At 48.5% G+C, this 16,349-nt stretch overlaps 1 protein-coding gene across 1 annotated transcript in view; it reads right to left on the bottom strand.

The window, feature by feature from the left end:
• LOC132592788 (maestro heat-like repeat family member 5) overlaps nt 1-14,860 on the bottom strand; it is a 141,490-nt gene extending 126,630 nt beyond the window's left edge. Inside the window, exons 1-10 of the mRNA XM_088660188.1 lie at nt 14,747-14,860; nt 13,815-13,955; nt 10,349-10,468; nt 9,321-9,388; nt 9,036-9,171; nt 7,818-7,913; nt 6,068-6,172; nt 2,592-2,727; nt 1,481-1,599; nt 882-1,031 (exon numbers count right to left, since the gene is read on the bottom strand). Of these exons, the coding sequence (XP_088516314.1) occupies nt 882-1,031; nt 1,481-1,599; nt 2,592-2,727; nt 6,068-6,172; nt 7,818-7,913; nt 9,036-9,171; nt 9,321-9,388; nt 10,349-10,468; nt 13,815-13,955; nt 14,747-14,860 (1,185 nt within the window). The remainder of the gene's footprint in view (nt 1-881; nt 1,032-1,480; nt 1,600-2,591; nt 2,728-6,067; nt 6,173-7,817; nt 7,914-9,035; nt 9,172-9,320; nt 9,389-10,348; nt 10,469-13,814; nt 13,956-14,746) is intronic.
• Nucleotides 14,861-16,349: the final 1,489 nt, after the last annotated feature.

Here is a 16,349-nt window from a genome sequence, read left to right as displayed (position 1 = left end):
ACGCCCTCTTCCCACACAGGCCCAAGCCCTGGCACATGGAACGGGAGTGGGAGGAGGAGGAAGCACAGGAGGGGGAAAGCAGTTCACCATGGAGATGGGAAGCAGAGTTTGAGGACACGGAGGAGGAGATATGGGCATCTCCGAGGTCCATCCAGTCAGGAGAAGAGGTGGACTGGCAGCAGATTTTCACCCCCACCAGTTCTGAGGCCACAGACTTTTTGGGCTTTCCGTCTTCCCAGGAGGAAGGAGGGGGCCAACGGGACTGGGGGGAGGTGTTCACACCAACCGGCTCGGACAGCACGGAGTTTTTAGGCTTTCAGTCACCACCGACACCCGTGCAGCCTCTCGGGAGGGGAGAAGGGGGGCTTGGGAGGGGGGTGGATGTGAGGGACAAGGGGTATCGCGAAGCCCCTCCCCTCCTGAGTTCCAGCCCAGCCCTGAGCGAGGCTGAAAAGAGGGAAAGCTCCAGCTCAAGTGGGGAAACAGGAAGTGGTGTCCAAGGCTCTGGCAGGGTAGAAGAGCCATCGTCCCAGGTGGGACAGGAAGGGGGAAGGAAGGGGGGCAGACCCGTCCCCCCAACTCCGGAATTGCGCAGAAAGCGTCGGGGGAAGAGGATGGGTCTCCCCAAGTTGTTATGCTGGCGCAAGACGCGCCAAAAGCCACTTGGAGGTTCTGATTCAAGCTGAGCAGATGTGTCTTTGTAAATAGCACCGCCATTAGCACTGTAAATACTCAGCACCAATAAAAGATAAAATGCAGAGCTGTGTAGAGTCGTTACTCTGAAGTAGCCCACTCCGGCCACCGTGACAGATGCCTTCTTACATCCCTAGAAACAAGCAAATTCTACATCCTGCTCCCCCCGCCTCCATTTGGAGCCTTACATCTTCCATGTCCATCCCGCATTCCTCAAGGAAGGAACTCAGCAGGACTCCCGCGGCCTGCGAGATGGCTCGGTCTTCTACGGCCAAGTTGTCAATTGCCGTCAGCACAACTTCATTAACCTGGCTCGGCGTGAGGTGCTCCCCAAAGGCCTGGCACAAAGAAGAAAGAAGAGGGAGTTTTCTTCTGCTCCACATCTGACCACTTTTCAGTAGCCCAAACAAAGTGAAAGACATCTCCACTCTGCCTTGCGGAGGGTTGAACTAGATGACCCTCGGGGTCCCTTCCAACTCTCCAATTCGGATTCTATTTCTGTGTTTATTTAAGGAATTGGAAGATTTTACAACAAACAAAACTAAGACTCGGGTGACGCCTTGCTATTTTCAATCCCCATCTAAAGTTGCTTATGACACTGCTACAACTCCCATGATCCCTAGCTAGCAGGACCAGTGGTCAGGGATGGGGGAAGCCTGCCCTAGGTGGTGGGGGCTGCCTGAGGAGGTTGGTGGGGCAGGGCCCCATTGGCCTGAATGGACCAACCTCTGCTAACCGAGAGCTGGCTGCGGACTTAGCAAGAAACAGTCCCCAAAGCCACACCTACCTTGGCCACTTTGGAGATGTCATTGTAGAAGACTGAGGGCCCAAGGATGAAGAAGTCTTCTCTATACCATTTCACCGCATTGCCTTTCCGGTTCTTTTGCCTCATCTCCACCTTTTTAGCTAAACGGGGTCAGGGTTGGGGATATGCATGCAAAAGAACACAGCATTAGGGCTCCCTGCACAATACCTCCAGCTTTCCCACTGTAGCCAAGAAAAAGATTATCAATTTTACCTCAAAAAATATAATTCAGAACGGGGAAAGGTTCGGAAGGGGACAACCAAAAGGACTGGGGTGGCTATGGAGCTCTACGGTTGCAGCATTTGGGGGGGGGGTTCCATTTTAAAAAAGGGCGAGGAAGAGGAGATGCAATGTATGGCAAGGGGAAAGTGGAGAGAGAGAAAGCTTTTTCTCTCTCCCTCCTAACACGAGAACTGAAACTGAAGTTTCAGGATGGTCCTTCTTCTTGCAGCGCACAGCTAAACTTTGGAACTCCTTGCCACAGGAGGCATTGAAGGCCATGGACCAAGATGGCTTTCCAAGAAGATGAGGCAAATTCATGGGAGAGAAGGCTACCCAGGGCCATAGCTGCCAAGTTATCCCTTTTTTAAAGGGATTTTCCCTTATGCTGAATAGGCTTCCTCGCGAGAAAAGGGAAAACTTGGCAGCTATGCCCAGGGCTATGAGCCATGCTGGCTCTGCTCGCCTCCACGGTCAGAGGCAGCAATGCTTCTGAAGGCCAGTTGCTGGAAACCCCAGAAGGGGAAAGAGCTCTGGAGTTCAAATTCTGCTTTCCCACAGACATCTGGCCATCCCCTGTGGGAACAGGATGCTGGGCTGGGCTGGGCCACTGGTCTGGTCCAGAAGGCTTTTCTTATCTTCCTAAGCAGTGAATCCCTCCCCTCAAACTGCCCTCTCGTCTCTGGCCAATGGGGTGTTTGCATTAGGCCAGTGCTGGCACGAATTCTGGCCCTCCTGAACTCCCATCAACCCCAGCGGCAGCCAGCATGGGCAACACTCAGGGATGCTGGGAGTTGGAGCAGCCTCTGTCGGGCTACAGATCTCCCACCCTGTGGCTTGCAAGAAACACCCCCTTTCCCAGCATCCCACTCACCCATTTTGGCGATCAGTATGTAATGGAGGTGGTACAAGGCCTCCGCGGATTGCTGCCCAACCTCCTTCCCGCTGTCTGCCAGGTGCAGGGATAAAAGTGCCACCAACTGCCCCAGAAGGGGGAAATCCTGGAATATCTAGGAGGTGGAGAGACAGAGAGAGAGATGCACAGTCAGCCCTCGTCCCACAGAGCCCAGCAAGAAGCATAGAAGCCTAGAGTTGGAAGAGACCCCGAGGGCCATCCAGTCCAACCCCCTGCCAAGCAGGAAACACCATCAAAGCATTATTGACAGATGGCTGTCAAGCCTCCACTTAAAGACCTCCAAACAAGGAGACTCCACCACACTCCTTGGCAGCAAGTTCCACTGCCGAACAGCTCTTACTGTCAGGAAGTTCTTCCTAATGTTTAGGTGGAATCTTCTTTCTTGTAGTTTGAATCCATTGCCCCGTGTCCACTTCTCTGGAGCAGCAGAAAACAACCTTTCTCCCTCCTTTATATGACATCCTTTTATATATTTGAACATGGCTATCATATCACCCCTTAACCTTCTCTTCTCCAGGCTAAACATACCCAGCTCCCTAAGCCGTTCCTCATAAGGCATAGTTTCCGGGCCTTTGACCATTTTGGTTGCCCTCCTCTGGACATGTTCCAGCTTGTCAGTACCCTTCTTGAACTGTGGTGCCCAGAACTGGACACAGTATTCCAGGTGATTTCTGACCTATGTGATTTCTGACCCTGATCTATGATTCTATGATTCCCCCTTTTTGAAAATAGGGACAACATTTGCCCTCCTCCAGTCTGCTGGAACCTCGCCTGTTCTCCAGGAATTTTCAAAGATTATTGCCAGTGGTTCTGAAATCACCTCTGCCAGTTCTTTTAATACTCTTGGGTGTAGTTCATCTGGCCCTGGAGACTTGAATACATCTAAACTAGCCAAGTATTCTTGTACTACCTCCTTACTTGTTTGGGGCTGTGTTTCCCCTGCTGAATCATCTGCTCCATATTTTTCAGGTCGGGCATTGTTTTCTTTTTTGGAGAAGACTGAGGCAAAGAAGGCATTGAGGAGTTCTGCCCTTTCTCTGTCCCCTGTTTGCATTTCACCATCTTCTCCTCTAAGTGACCCCACTGTTTCCTTGTTCTTCCTTTTGCTATGGACATACCCATAAAAGCCCCTTTCGTTGCTTTTAACCTCTCTAGCAAGCCTGAGTTCATTCTGTGCTTTAGCTTTTCTGACTTTGTCTCTACACGTGCTGGCTATTTGTTTGAATTCCTCTATGGTGGTTTACCCCTTTTTCCATTTTTTGTACATATCCCTTTTAAATCTTAACTCAGTTAAAAGTTCTTTTGATAGCCAGCCTGGCTTCTTTAGGCACCGTCCATTGGTATTGCCTGAAGTTGTGCTTTTAATATCTCCCTTTTAACAAACTCCCAACCATCATGAACTCCCTTCCCTTTTAGTATTTCTGTCCATGGGATCTCGCCCAGCGTTTCCCTAAGTTTTCTGAAGTCGGCTTTCTTAAAGTCTAGGATTTGAGTCTTAGTATGCTTGGTTGTTCCTTTCTGCTGAATAATAAACTCCAGAAGAGCATGATCACTCCCACCTATTGATCCTGCCACTTCTACCCCACTAACCAGGTCATCACTATTGGTTAGGATCAGATCTAAAATGGCCGATCCTCTTGTTGCTTCTCCTACTTTCTGGACAATGAAGTTGTCTGCAAGGCCAGGGAGAAATCTGTTCGACCTTATGCTCTTGGCTGAGTTTGACATCCAACAATTATCAGGATAGTTGAAATCCCCCATTACTACTATCTCACTTCCTTTTGAATGCTTGGCCATCAGTTCCAGGAAGGCATCATCTGTGTCCTCAGTTTGGCTTGGGGATCTATAGTAAACTCCCACAATGAGATCAGTTATTTTTCTCTCCCTTAATTTTGACCCAGATACTCTCAACTTGGCTTTGAAGTTTTAAATCCTGGATCTCTTCACAGGTATACACATCCCTGACATATAACGCTACTCCTCCTCCTTTCCTGTTTGGTCTATTTCTCTGAAATAGATTGTATCCCTCTATTTCTACATTCCAATCATGAGACTCATCCCACCAGGTTTCAGTGATGCCTATTATGTCGTATTTAGTTTGCTGTACCAAGAGCTGAAGTTCATCTTGTTTATTTCCCATGCTCTGTGCATTAGTATACAGACATTGAAGACCATTGATTATTCCCCCATGTCTCTTATTTAAGGATATTTTTCTCCCCCCACTAGGTCTGCGTGCTTTTTGCTCCATTTGGTCCTTGACATTTGGATGATCATCTTCAGAACTTGATAGACTCTTACCTTCAGGACCACTGTCTCCCTCCCCCATATGTCAGTTTAAAGCCCTCCTGATGAGGTTTTTGAGTTTCATGGCAAAAACATTCCTTCCAACCCTTGTGAGGTGCAGCCCATCACTTGCCAGAAGCCCATCTTCAAGAAACTGCAGACTGTGATCTAAGAATCCAAACCGTTCCTGTTTGCACCATTTGCGAAGCCAGTTGTTCACTTCCCCTATTTTCCCCTCTCTCCCTGGGCCATGTCGTTCAACTGGGAGGACAGATGAGATGACAATTTGTGCATTTAATTGCTTCAACTTCCTGCCCAGAGCCTCATAATCACTTTTGATCTTCTGGAGGCTATGGCTTGGAGTGTCATTGGTTCCCACATGGAACAAAAGGAAGGGGTATTTGTCAGTGGGTTTTATGATTCCTTGCAGCCGTTCTGTTACATCTTTGATCTTGGCCCCGGGGAGACAGCACACCTCTCGAGACATCTGTACCCCTCAGTAGGGAATCCCCTATCACCACTAGACGCCTCTTCATAGGCTTGGTTAGGATTCTTCCATGTGCTGTCCCTTCCAAGGTTACCTGCATATTCCCAGAGGACTGACTTTACTGCTCGTCTTCATATTTCTGATCAACTGTGACGAGGGAGAGATCTTCAAATGGAGTCTGTTCTTCGTCTTCCATGTTAAGGGAGAGCACTTCAAATTGATTGTGTCGTTCTCAACACTCCGAGCGATCCCTGGGCCTTCTACTTCTATGAGTCACGTTCCTCCATACATCTGGCTCCTGTGTTGGGGAACTGACCGTCTGGCATGCTTTCAGTCGGCAAAGGTGGCAAGGGCTTTTTTTCAGTTCTGGAACCTCTCAGGTAGGCCTTGATGCCATTATAAGAGAATGAGGGAGGTGAGTTCATGGTGAGTCCTCGGGTTAAGAACTTTGCTTCAGGATGGGAACAGAAATTGCGCGGTGGAGGCGCGGTGGCAGCGGGAGGCCCCATTAGCTAAAGTGGTACCTCAGGTTTAGAACAGTTTCAGGTGAAGAACAGACCTCCAGAATGAATTAAATTCTTAACCGGAGGTACCACAGTATAGAAATGTAATACATTATAAATAAATAAATCTGAAATGGCAGCATGAAGCCTTGGTCACTCACATCAAACTCTAAATGCTGGGAAACATATTTCATGAGAAAGCCAGTGGTCTTCACAGCTCTTTCCCGCTCGTAAAGCTTTGGGGAATCTATCCAGGCATTTGTGTGCTGCGGGAGAGAAATCATCATCATCACATGGAAGGCTGAACGTGGAGTGAAGGAGGTTACTAGAGCATCTAGGATAGTTATTCGAGAGAAAAGACGTGATGCTACCATCAAAACAACAATGAACAACCGCTCTAAATTCCCAAAACAAGAGACAAAGAAGGACTTTGCACCAAAATAGCCGTTTAGTGTAATGCATAAAAGCATAGTTTTAGCATGATATAATATGTTGTACATGTACAATGTATATATTGCATAAGGCATAATTTTATTAATTACACAAACTGTAAGCATTTAGTACAATTTATACCAAGTAATTAAGTATAATGTGATGTTTTGACATAACACATCATATGAGTAGCGTTTTATTGTTTATGTTTACTTGTTTAGTACACTGTTTGCTTAATTGCTCCATATAATTTTTTGAAAACCATTGGTTTTCCATGTAAATTATCAACATGTTTTATCTTAAATAAATAAAGAGTGCAGAAAATAATAGTATGCAACTATTATTGCTCTACATAAAACCTAAAATTTATGTTTATTAGTTCACAATTTAACATACTGAGAATTAAATGAGTCTAATTCCTATGTTTTTATCGCTCGTAGTGAGGCAAAATTCCAATCTGTAGGAGCAGGGTCTAAATATTAACTGATTTGTCCCAAATTTGAAATTTGACTATGTTTATACCATACGCCTAAGATAAGATCAAGGGAGGAAACATTTGCGATTTTTTTTTAAATGACCCACCCCATTTGACGTGCTTTTGAACTGCTAGGTGGGCAGGAGCTGGGACTGAACAACGGGAGCTCACCCCGTCACGGGGATTCGAACCGCGGACGTTCTGATTGGCAAGCCCTAGGCTCTGTGGATCCCCTTGAGGGAGATTAGGGACCATGATTTGGAGGAGTTCCACCTATGCCCTTAAGATTATTGCCTGCCTTATCTGTTGGTGTTGTTTTATGCAATGTATTCCCTCAGTTTTACAACTTTGCAGGGTTCGCTCCAGTCCCCGCGTCATGGCCCATCTCGATTTCTGGTCATATCTGCCTTTGCAGTTTTGGCCCCTGGCATTGCTAACTCCTCCAATTTGGAGTATGCCCGTCTTCACGCACAGCGCACGGCCGGATGCTTGGATAGAAAGGAAGGGGGAGATGTACCGTAGTAATGGCCGCCAGGCATGAAGCACACTTCACAGCAGGGGAGGTGATGGAAGGGCCTGGCCTCCACGCGGCAGAGCACACTCCCGACCGCAGACGAGCCGCAACCGTCTGAATGCCATATGCTAGATCCGACCTTAGCTTGGCCTGTACGCCATGACCTTTCCCATGCCTTCTGCTTTCCCTGACGTCTCCCGTTGACAGTGGTCGAGGGGGAAATGAGGCAGTGGAAATGGGTGCCAAAATAACTTGATGCCATCATCCCACGGCCTCATGAGTGGAAGATGTGTAAAGGTCACAGTCGGAAATGTATCTGCCTAGCTTTGCATATTGTGCCAATCAAAGGAGCCTCTCCGTGCTCCGTGCATGGCTCACCTGCTCAACTCCTAAGCGTGTGCTTCACTTCGGCTGACCTTCCGATCGGCAAGCCCTAGGCTCAGTGGTTTAGACCACAGCGCCACCCGCGTCCCCTTGGGGGCTCCCTTACCACTAATATATCCTGCAGCGTCTCCAGAGACGGGGCCTCCGACACCAAGCTGGTGAGCATGTTTACGCAAGTGTTTACCATCTGCTGATAGAAGTCCTGAAAGGAGAGAAGCAAAAGGAATTAAAAGCTGAAGACCCCCGTGGAAATCCCATGTGCTCTGGAGCCTTGGAGTCCAGCATCCCCTTTTCAGAATGACCAATGGCCCAGTGAGCTCAACAGCACCCTCCTTCCTTGGAGGTTTTTAAGCAGAGGCTGGATGGCCACCTGTCACGATTCTATGGTTCTGCTTCTGGAGCACCTCGGGTTCCCTATGCCTGGTCCTTGGAAAAGAGGGGGGGCTGTTGTGGCAAGACTTTATTTCTGTACCAGGTGAGGGAACACCTTTTAAATGGCACACAGAATCAAGAGAATTACAGCCAGCTTCAGCAGATCCAGCTAGGGACTCCACACTAGGCTCAACTTCCTTGGGGTATCCCAAACCATTTGGCCCTAACTCTCGTCCTTGGCCCTAACCTCCATTGCCATAGCAATCAAATCTTCAGTGGGGGCTGCTGTTGTTGTTTATTGAGAAGGCCTTGTGGCAGCTGCCTCACTGCAAGAAGGGAGGTTACAGGGAAGCAGGCAAAGGGCCTTATCAGTGGTGGGGCCCACCCTGTGGAACACCCTCCTATCAGATGTCAGAGAGATACATAATTATACTTCCTTCTGAAGACATCTGAAGGCAGCCCTGCATAGGGAAGTTTTAAATATTGGATGTCTTGCTGTGTTTTAATTTGTTGGAAGTCGCTCAGAGGGGCTGGAGTAACCCAGTCTGATGGGCAGCATATACACAAACAAGCAAACAAACAAAATTAAATGCAGCCTAGGAGGGAGGCATGAGAGTCTCAAAATGCAGGCATGCAGGAATCATCCGTGGATGCATTTTAGCCAAATGCAATAAATATGGAAACCTGATTAAAATAAAAAATATACACCCAAAGTCTCTGGTTACATCATTGTGATGGGTCAAGTCGCAGGCTTCCTCAAACTCAGCCCTCCAGATGTTTTGAGACTAACTGGTAATTCCCATCATCCCTGACCACTGGTCCTGCTAGCTAGGGATCATGGGAGTTGTAGGCCAAAAACATCTGGAGGGCCGGGTTTGAGGAAGCCTGGTCAAGTGTTAAAGCCTGGCAGGATTATTTGTAGCTTACAAATAGAAGTAGAAGGTCCAGTCACCTGGGTCTTTGCTCCTTGATTCGGAGTCCCAGCTTTCATCTTGATAACCTTCCAGGAGGGCAGGGGAAAGATCTTCTTTATGCCCTCCTGTGCCAGCTGTGAGCGGAGCTGGGACTCCAGCGGTGGTCTAAATGTACTGAAGAAGAAAGAGAAAGAAGGGGAGAGGAAATGATCAGCACCCAGCAGTCCAAGGGGTACAATTTCAGGGTATGGCAAGGGAAATGCCAGGAATAGGTGGGGCAGTGACCAGCTGTAGGGAGACTAGAACTACCTCCCCGTACTTACGCCATGTGGGTAATGGTCTCCATGGCCTGCTGGAGGACTGCCATTTTTGGTTCCTCTTTGATGATGTCCTGTGGTGGGGAAGCACACAGCAGCATGTCAGAGACCTGGAGGCTCCATCCCTGCCGCCACCACCACACCAAGCCCTGAATTGTGCTCCCTCTCCAGCCCAGCCCACTTGACACCTTCTTTGCAATTGGCAAGTGGGTCCTCCTAGGGGAGGAGAGTGGGCTTCCTGGACCTGGGAATCAGATCCATCTTTCCTCATAAGAACATCAGACCAGCCTTCTGGACCAGGCCAATGGCTCATCTAGTCCAGTATCCTGTTCTCACAGCGGCCAACCAGACGTCTGTGAGAAAGCAGGGAGCAGACCATGAGCACAAGAGCCCTCTCCCCGCCTGTGGCTTCATAGCAAACATGGCTGGTAGCCATCGAGAGCCCTCTCCTCCTGGGAGAACCTAGCCTCTTTTACTTAGATGCTGGTGACATCCTGCTGAGGTTGCCACAATGTAGGGCTGCCTTTCAAGAGGGTTTGGAGCAGAATGTGACCACCCAGAAAGGGTTTGGGGCCAGATGCTCAGAACCTGCAACCCTGATATTTTACCAGAGCTAGACCTAGGTAAAGGTAAAGGGACCCCTGACCATTAGGTCCAGTCATGACTGACTCTGGGGTTGCGGCGCTCATCGCCGGGAGCTGGCGTACAACTTCCAGGTCATGTGGCCAGCATGACAATGCCGCTTCTGGCGAACCAGAGCAGTGCACGGAAACACCGTTTACCTTCCCACTGGAGCGGTACCTATTTATCTACTTGCACTTTGGCGTGCTTTCGAACTGCTAGGTTGGCAGGAGCTGGGACTGAGCAATGGGAGCTCACCCCATTGTGGGGATTCAAACTGCCGACCTTCTGATCGGCAAGCCCTAGGCTCTGTGGTTTAACCCACAGCGCCACCCGAGCTAGACCTAAACACCTATTAAAAAACGCTCTAAAAAAACCCCCAGGAGATCCCCCTCTTTTTCTTTTTTACTCACAATAATGCAGGTGGTGAGCTCCGCTTTGTGCGGGAAGATGACCAATTCACCATTCGTCTGCCCAAGTGCCTTGGTGATTAGAATGGTTGTCTTCAGAAGGCACTTTTTCAGAGCTTCGTCCTAAAATAAGGGATTTTATAAAATTAAGATTGAATCAAAACCACAAGGAAACATAAAGTCACACTGACCCAAACCCTAATTCTAATCCTTACCCTTGTTGTTGTTTAGTCGTTTAGTCGTGTCCGACTCTTCGTGACCCCATGGACCAGAGCACGCCAGGCACTCCTGTCTTGCACTGCCTCCCGCAGTTTGGTCAAACTCATGTTCGTAGCTTCGAGAACACTGTCCAACCATCTTGTCCTCTGTCGTCCCCTTCTCCTAGTGCCCTCAATCTTTCCCAACATCAGGGTCTTTTCCAAGGATTCTTCTCTTCTCATGAGGTGGCCAAAGTATTGGAGCCTCAGCTTCACGATCTGTCCTTCCAGGGAGCACTCAGGGCTGATTTCCTTAAGAATGGATAGGTTTGATCTTCTTGCAGTCCATGGGACTCTCAAGAGTCTCCTCCAGCACCATAATTCAAAAGCATCAATTCTTCGGCGATCAGCCTTCTTTATGGTCCAACTCTCACTTCCATACATCACTACTGGGAAAACCATAGCTTTAACTATACGGACCTTTGTCGGCAAGGTGATGTCTCTGCTTTTTAAGATGCTGTCTAGGTTTGTCATTGCTTTTCTCCCAAGAAGCAGGCGTCTTTTAATTTCGTGACTGCTGTCACCATCTGCAGTGATCAAGGAGCCCAAGAAAGTAAAATCTCTCACTGCCTCCATTTCTTCCCCTTCTATTTGCCAGGAGGTGATGGGACCAGTGGCCATGATCTTGGTTTTTTTGATGTTGAGCTTCAGACCATATTTTGCGCTCTCCTCTTTCACCCTCATTAAAAGGTTCTTTAATTCCTCCTCGCTTTCTGCCATCAAGGTTGTGTCATCTGCATATCGGAGGTTGTTGATATTTCTTCCAGCAATCTTAATTCCGGCTTGGGATTCATCTAGTCCAGCCTTTCGCATGATGAATTCTGCATATAAGTTAAATAAGCAGGGAGACAATATACAACCTTGTCGTACTCCTTTCCCAATTTTGAACCAATCAGTTGTTCCATATCCAGTTCTAACTGTAGCTTCTTGTCCCGCATAGAGATTTCTCAGGAGACAGATGAGGTGATCAGGCACTCCCATTTCTTTAAGAACTTGCCATAGTTTGCTGTGGTCGACACAGTCAAAGGCTTTTGCATAGTCAATGAAGCAGAAGTAGACGTTTTTCTGGAACTCTCTAGCTTTCTCCATAATCCAGCGCATGTTTGCTATTTGGTCTCTGGTTCCTCTGCCCTTTCGAAATCCAGCTTGCACTTCTGGGAGTTCTCGGTCCACATACTGCCTAAGCCTGCCTTGTAGAATTTTAAGCATAACCTTGCTAGCGTGTGAAATGAGCGCAATTGTGCGGTAGTTGGAGCATTCTTTGGCACTGCCCTTCTTTGGAATTGGGATGTAGACTGATCTTCTCCAATCCTCTGGCCATTGCTGAGTTTTCCAAACTTGCTGGCATATTGGGTGTAGCACCTTAACAGCATCATCTTTTAAAATTTTAAACAGTTCAGCTGGAATATCATCACTTCCACTGGCCTTGTTATTAGCAATGCTTTCTAAGGCCCATTTGACTTCACTCTCCAAGATGTCTGGCTCAAGGTCAGCAACCACACTACCTGAGGTGTACGAGACCTCCATATCTTTCTGGTATAATTCCTCTGTGTATTCTTGCCACCTCTTCTTGATGTCTTCTGCTTCTGTTAGGTCCTTACCACTTTTGTCCTTGATTATGGTAATCTTTGTACGAAATGTTCCTTTTATATCTCCAATTTTCTTGAACAGATCTCTGGTTTTCCCCATTCTATTGTTTTCCTCTATTTCTTTGCATTGCTCATTTAAGAAGACCCTCTTGTCTCTCCTTGCTGTTTTTTGGAAATCTGCATTCAGTTTCCTGTATCTTTCCCTATCTCCCTTGCATTTTGCTTGCCTCCTCTCCTCCGCTATTTGTAAGGCCTCGTTGGACAGCCATTTTGCTTTCTTGCATTTCCTTTTCCTTGGGATGGTTTTCATTGCTGCCTCCTGTATAATGTTACGAGCCTCCATCCATAGTTCTTCAGGCACTCTGTCCACCAAATCTAAATCCTTAAACCTGTTCCTCACTTCCACTGTGTATTCATAAGGGATTTGATTCAGATTGTATCTTACTGGCCCAGTGGTTTTTCCTACTTTCTTCAGTTTAAGCTGGAATTTTGCTATAAGAAGCTGATGATCTGAGTTACAGTCAGCTCCAGGTCTTGTTTTTGCTGACTGTATAGAGCTTCTCCATCTTTGGCTGCAGAGAATATAATCAATCTGATTTCGATGCTGTCCATTTGGTGATATCCATGTGTAGAGTCGTCTCTTGTGTTGTTGGAATAGAGTGTTTGTGATGACCATCCTTACCCTTACACTAACCCAATCCTAAAATTAACCCTAAGCCTAACCCAGAAATGGTCTTGTTAGATAATAAAATCCAGGTAAAATTGCTGTTTTAGGGGTTGTTTTTAAAAGTCTGGAACAGATTAATCCATTTTGCATTACTTTCTATGGGAAAGCGTGCCTTGGTTTTAGAACGCTTTGGTTTTAGAACGGACTTCCGGAACGGATTAAGTTTGAGAAGCAAGGTACCACTCTAATACCCAATTTGGTCCTAGGTGTGGAGTCAGTATACCCCCCAGGCTCCAACCCTTCGGGGGATGAAGCCAGAGACTCTGCCCTAGGGCACAGTCTGGAGGCATGTGGTGCTAGGACCCTGGCGGAGCTCAGGAGGTCTGCTCAGTGCCAGGATGGTGACCACTTGGGAAACAGTGGCACACCTCCTGGAGTCCTATGACAGGAGAAAGGCAGGATGTGCTGGGTTTTTCCATGTATAAGATGGGGAATTCCAAATTAAGAAAACGGAGGGAAATTGCCCAGAGTGGCTGAGCTTTGGGGGGGGGGGAAGGTTACCCAGAGTTGTTCAGCTTTTTTAGGGGTTTTTTCCAAAAATCGCTCACCCGCCGGACCTACGCTGCCACTCGTCCGCGTCACAAAGCCCACCTATTGTCTGTCTGTTCCCTCACTGGCAGAAGCCACCAATCGCCCACCCAATTGCTGTAGCGACAGCCGATCAACACCAGCCCTTGCCGCAGCCACCAAGAACACGCACAAGAGTCGCTGACCATCTCCAGTTCCCAGCGGCATCCAATCCCACGTCCCCCCTATGCACTATCTGTGTATAAGATGACCTCCGTTTGTAAACATCATTGTTTAATTAAAAAACCCCACCTTGCCTTATACATGGAAAAGTACGGTATAGCCGAGAGAACGAACAACAGGAATCTGTGGGGAAAGGAGAGCCATACCTTCCTGGTGTTCTGGAATTGGAAGAGGAGCTCTTCCACGATGACCTCGATGAAGCGCAGCAGGTCTTCTGGCCGCGCCCCAAGAGCCACTTGGCCATAGGAAAGCATGACGGTGAGACTGCCATTCCTCTCCCCTGTCTTCTGGAGGGAAAGGGTGGCGAAAGTGAGTTTGGAAACCTTCATCGCAATAGGAGGCAAACCACCACTTAGTTGGGACCTCTTAGCAGCTGGGAAAATCTGAGTAGTCAGTAAGTTGCTGTGCATCGGCTTCTTCCTGCCTAAATGTGGATCCTGACATTTGACCCTCTTGAATTTCATTTTGTGAGTTTGGGCCCAGCAATCCAATCTGTGAAGGTTATCTTGTATCCCGATTCTGTCTTCTGCAGCACTGGCTACCCTTCCCAGTTGGTGTCATCTGCAAATTTGTTGAGCATCCCCTCAATTCCTTTGTCCAGGTCATTTGTTAAAAAAACGTTGGACAACAACGGGCCCAGGACAGAACCCTGTGACACCCCACTGGTCCCTTTCCCCCCCAGGATGATGAGGAACCATGAAGGAGTTCTCTTTGGGTTCGGTCAGTCAACCAGTGAGAAGTGTAGACTGACCACTGGTGCTCTTTTCCACGGGAGCTGCTTTTTAAAAATCACAATGAACCAGGTGAATCTGCACCTCTTCTCCATAGGGAGGGTTGGGAAATGTCCTTTGTCATTTCCCAACTCACAGAAAAAATCGAGGGGCAAGACACTCCTGGGTTTCATTTCTCTTGGATGGCAGAGCACAAGAGAGTTCAGGGCTGCATTCCGATGGAACAATAAAGTCCAGAGGTCATATGTTTTGGCCTCTAGCTCCCATTGGCCTCAGCCAGCACGGCCACTGGTCAGGAGGGATGGGAGCTGCAGCCTGTAGCATCTGGAGGGCACCATTTGGGTCACCTCCGTGATAAACGATGGTTGAGGATTGTGCGAATGAGCCTTGGTCTCATCGGCTCCTGCTCCCTTCTCCACTAGCACAGTTGCAAAAAGGAGACGGGAAGCTTTTTCCTCCATGTTTAACTAACCACAGTTTAGTGATGCCCATACCAGGACACACTGCGGTTAATCTTAACAAAGGCTAACTGAAACAAGCCAACTTCTAACCATGGATTAGGAAACTGGCTCCTTTGAACAAATCACAGTGAATATTAACCATTGTCTGGGGCGTCTGAAGTAACACTTGATGGATGTTAAATGGAAGGTGTGGCATTTGCATATGAAGAGAGTGATGTAATCCCCAGTATGTGTGTGAAAGGGATAAATGTATAGCCAATGAGAACCCAGGGGCGGAGTCAACAAGAGTATAAGACAAGTCTTGGTGCGGGGGGGGGGGAGTTTAGGGGAGATGGAGGGGAGAGGGGAGGGGAGATGGAGGGGAGAAGGGAGGGGAGGGGAGATGGAGAGGGGGAGGGGAGATGGAGAGGAGAGGGGAGATGGAGAGGGGAGGGGAGATGGAGATGGAGAGGAGAGGGGAGAGGGGAGGGGGGAGGGGAGGGGAGAGGGGAAAGGAAGGGAGATGGAGAGGGGAGGGGAGATGGAGAGGGGAGGGGAGGGAAGATGGGGAGGGGAGGGGAGGGGAGATGGAGAGGGGAGGGGAGGGGAGATGGAGGGGAGAGGGGAGATGGAGAGGGGAGGGGAGATGGGAGGGGAGAGGGGAGGGGAGATGGGAGGGGAGAGGGGAGGGGAGATGGGGAGGAGAGGGGAGATGAGGAGGGGAGGGGAGAGGGGAGGGGAGGGGAGAGTGTTGTGGTTGTTGAGCTGAGGGGAGTCTGTGGGTTGGTTTAAACTTTAAGCTGTGTGAGAAAGTAAACCTGAGTCAGTGACAGTCAGCATCTGAAAGGATCCGATCAGAACCTAGGCAGTTCTGGTTGGGTGGAAGGTATAGGAAGGTATAGGACCTACGTTAATATATTGACTGAACAACATCTTTGAAACCATACGCTTGTTACTCTGTAAGAAATAAACGTAAGTTTTGCGTTCACTTTAAAACCCCTGTCAGGAAGTTACAGGGGATCCCTGTGTGATCGCCACAAGTCAGGGGCAAATGACCCCAAGGCCCCCTCAGGTTACGGAACTGTTAGATCCGCACGCAGTTACTATGCCTTTGTAATCATTAATTCACATCGTTTACAAATATATGGAGGTGAACACAGAGAGTGAGACTCAACTTTGCTTTCCTCCAAGTAGACTTATTGAAAGGAACGGGCCTAACTTAGTCATGTTCATTCAATTCAATGGGTCTACTCTAAAGCACACTTGAATGTGGCCAGCAGGCACTCCTAGAAGGCAGAAGAACCCTTGCACGAGAGCAAGTTGGGCAGCTGCCCTGCCCCGCGATGCCCCCCATCCATTTTATAAAGCTGGTTACAGCTGAAACCACCCCCTCTCTCTCTCCCTCTCTCTCTGTCAGGGGCTGATGGGAGTTCCCATTCAAAGCACACGGATGGGGAAGGGGCACCAGGCTGGGGGTGGCTGACCTCCCTCTTGCAATGCTCCCTCCTCC

Source organism: Zootoca vivipara, unplaced genomic scaffold, assembly GCF_965207765.1.
Source record: "Zootoca vivipara unplaced genomic scaffold, rZooViv2.hap1.1 HAP1_SCAFFOLD_29, whole genome shotgun sequence".
Lineage (NCBI taxonomy): Eukaryota > Metazoa > Chordata > Lepidosauria > Squamata > Lacertidae > Zootoca > Zootoca vivipara.
Note: the sequence above shows the minus strand (reverse complement) of the source record. Positions and strands in the feature narration are given on the sequence as shown.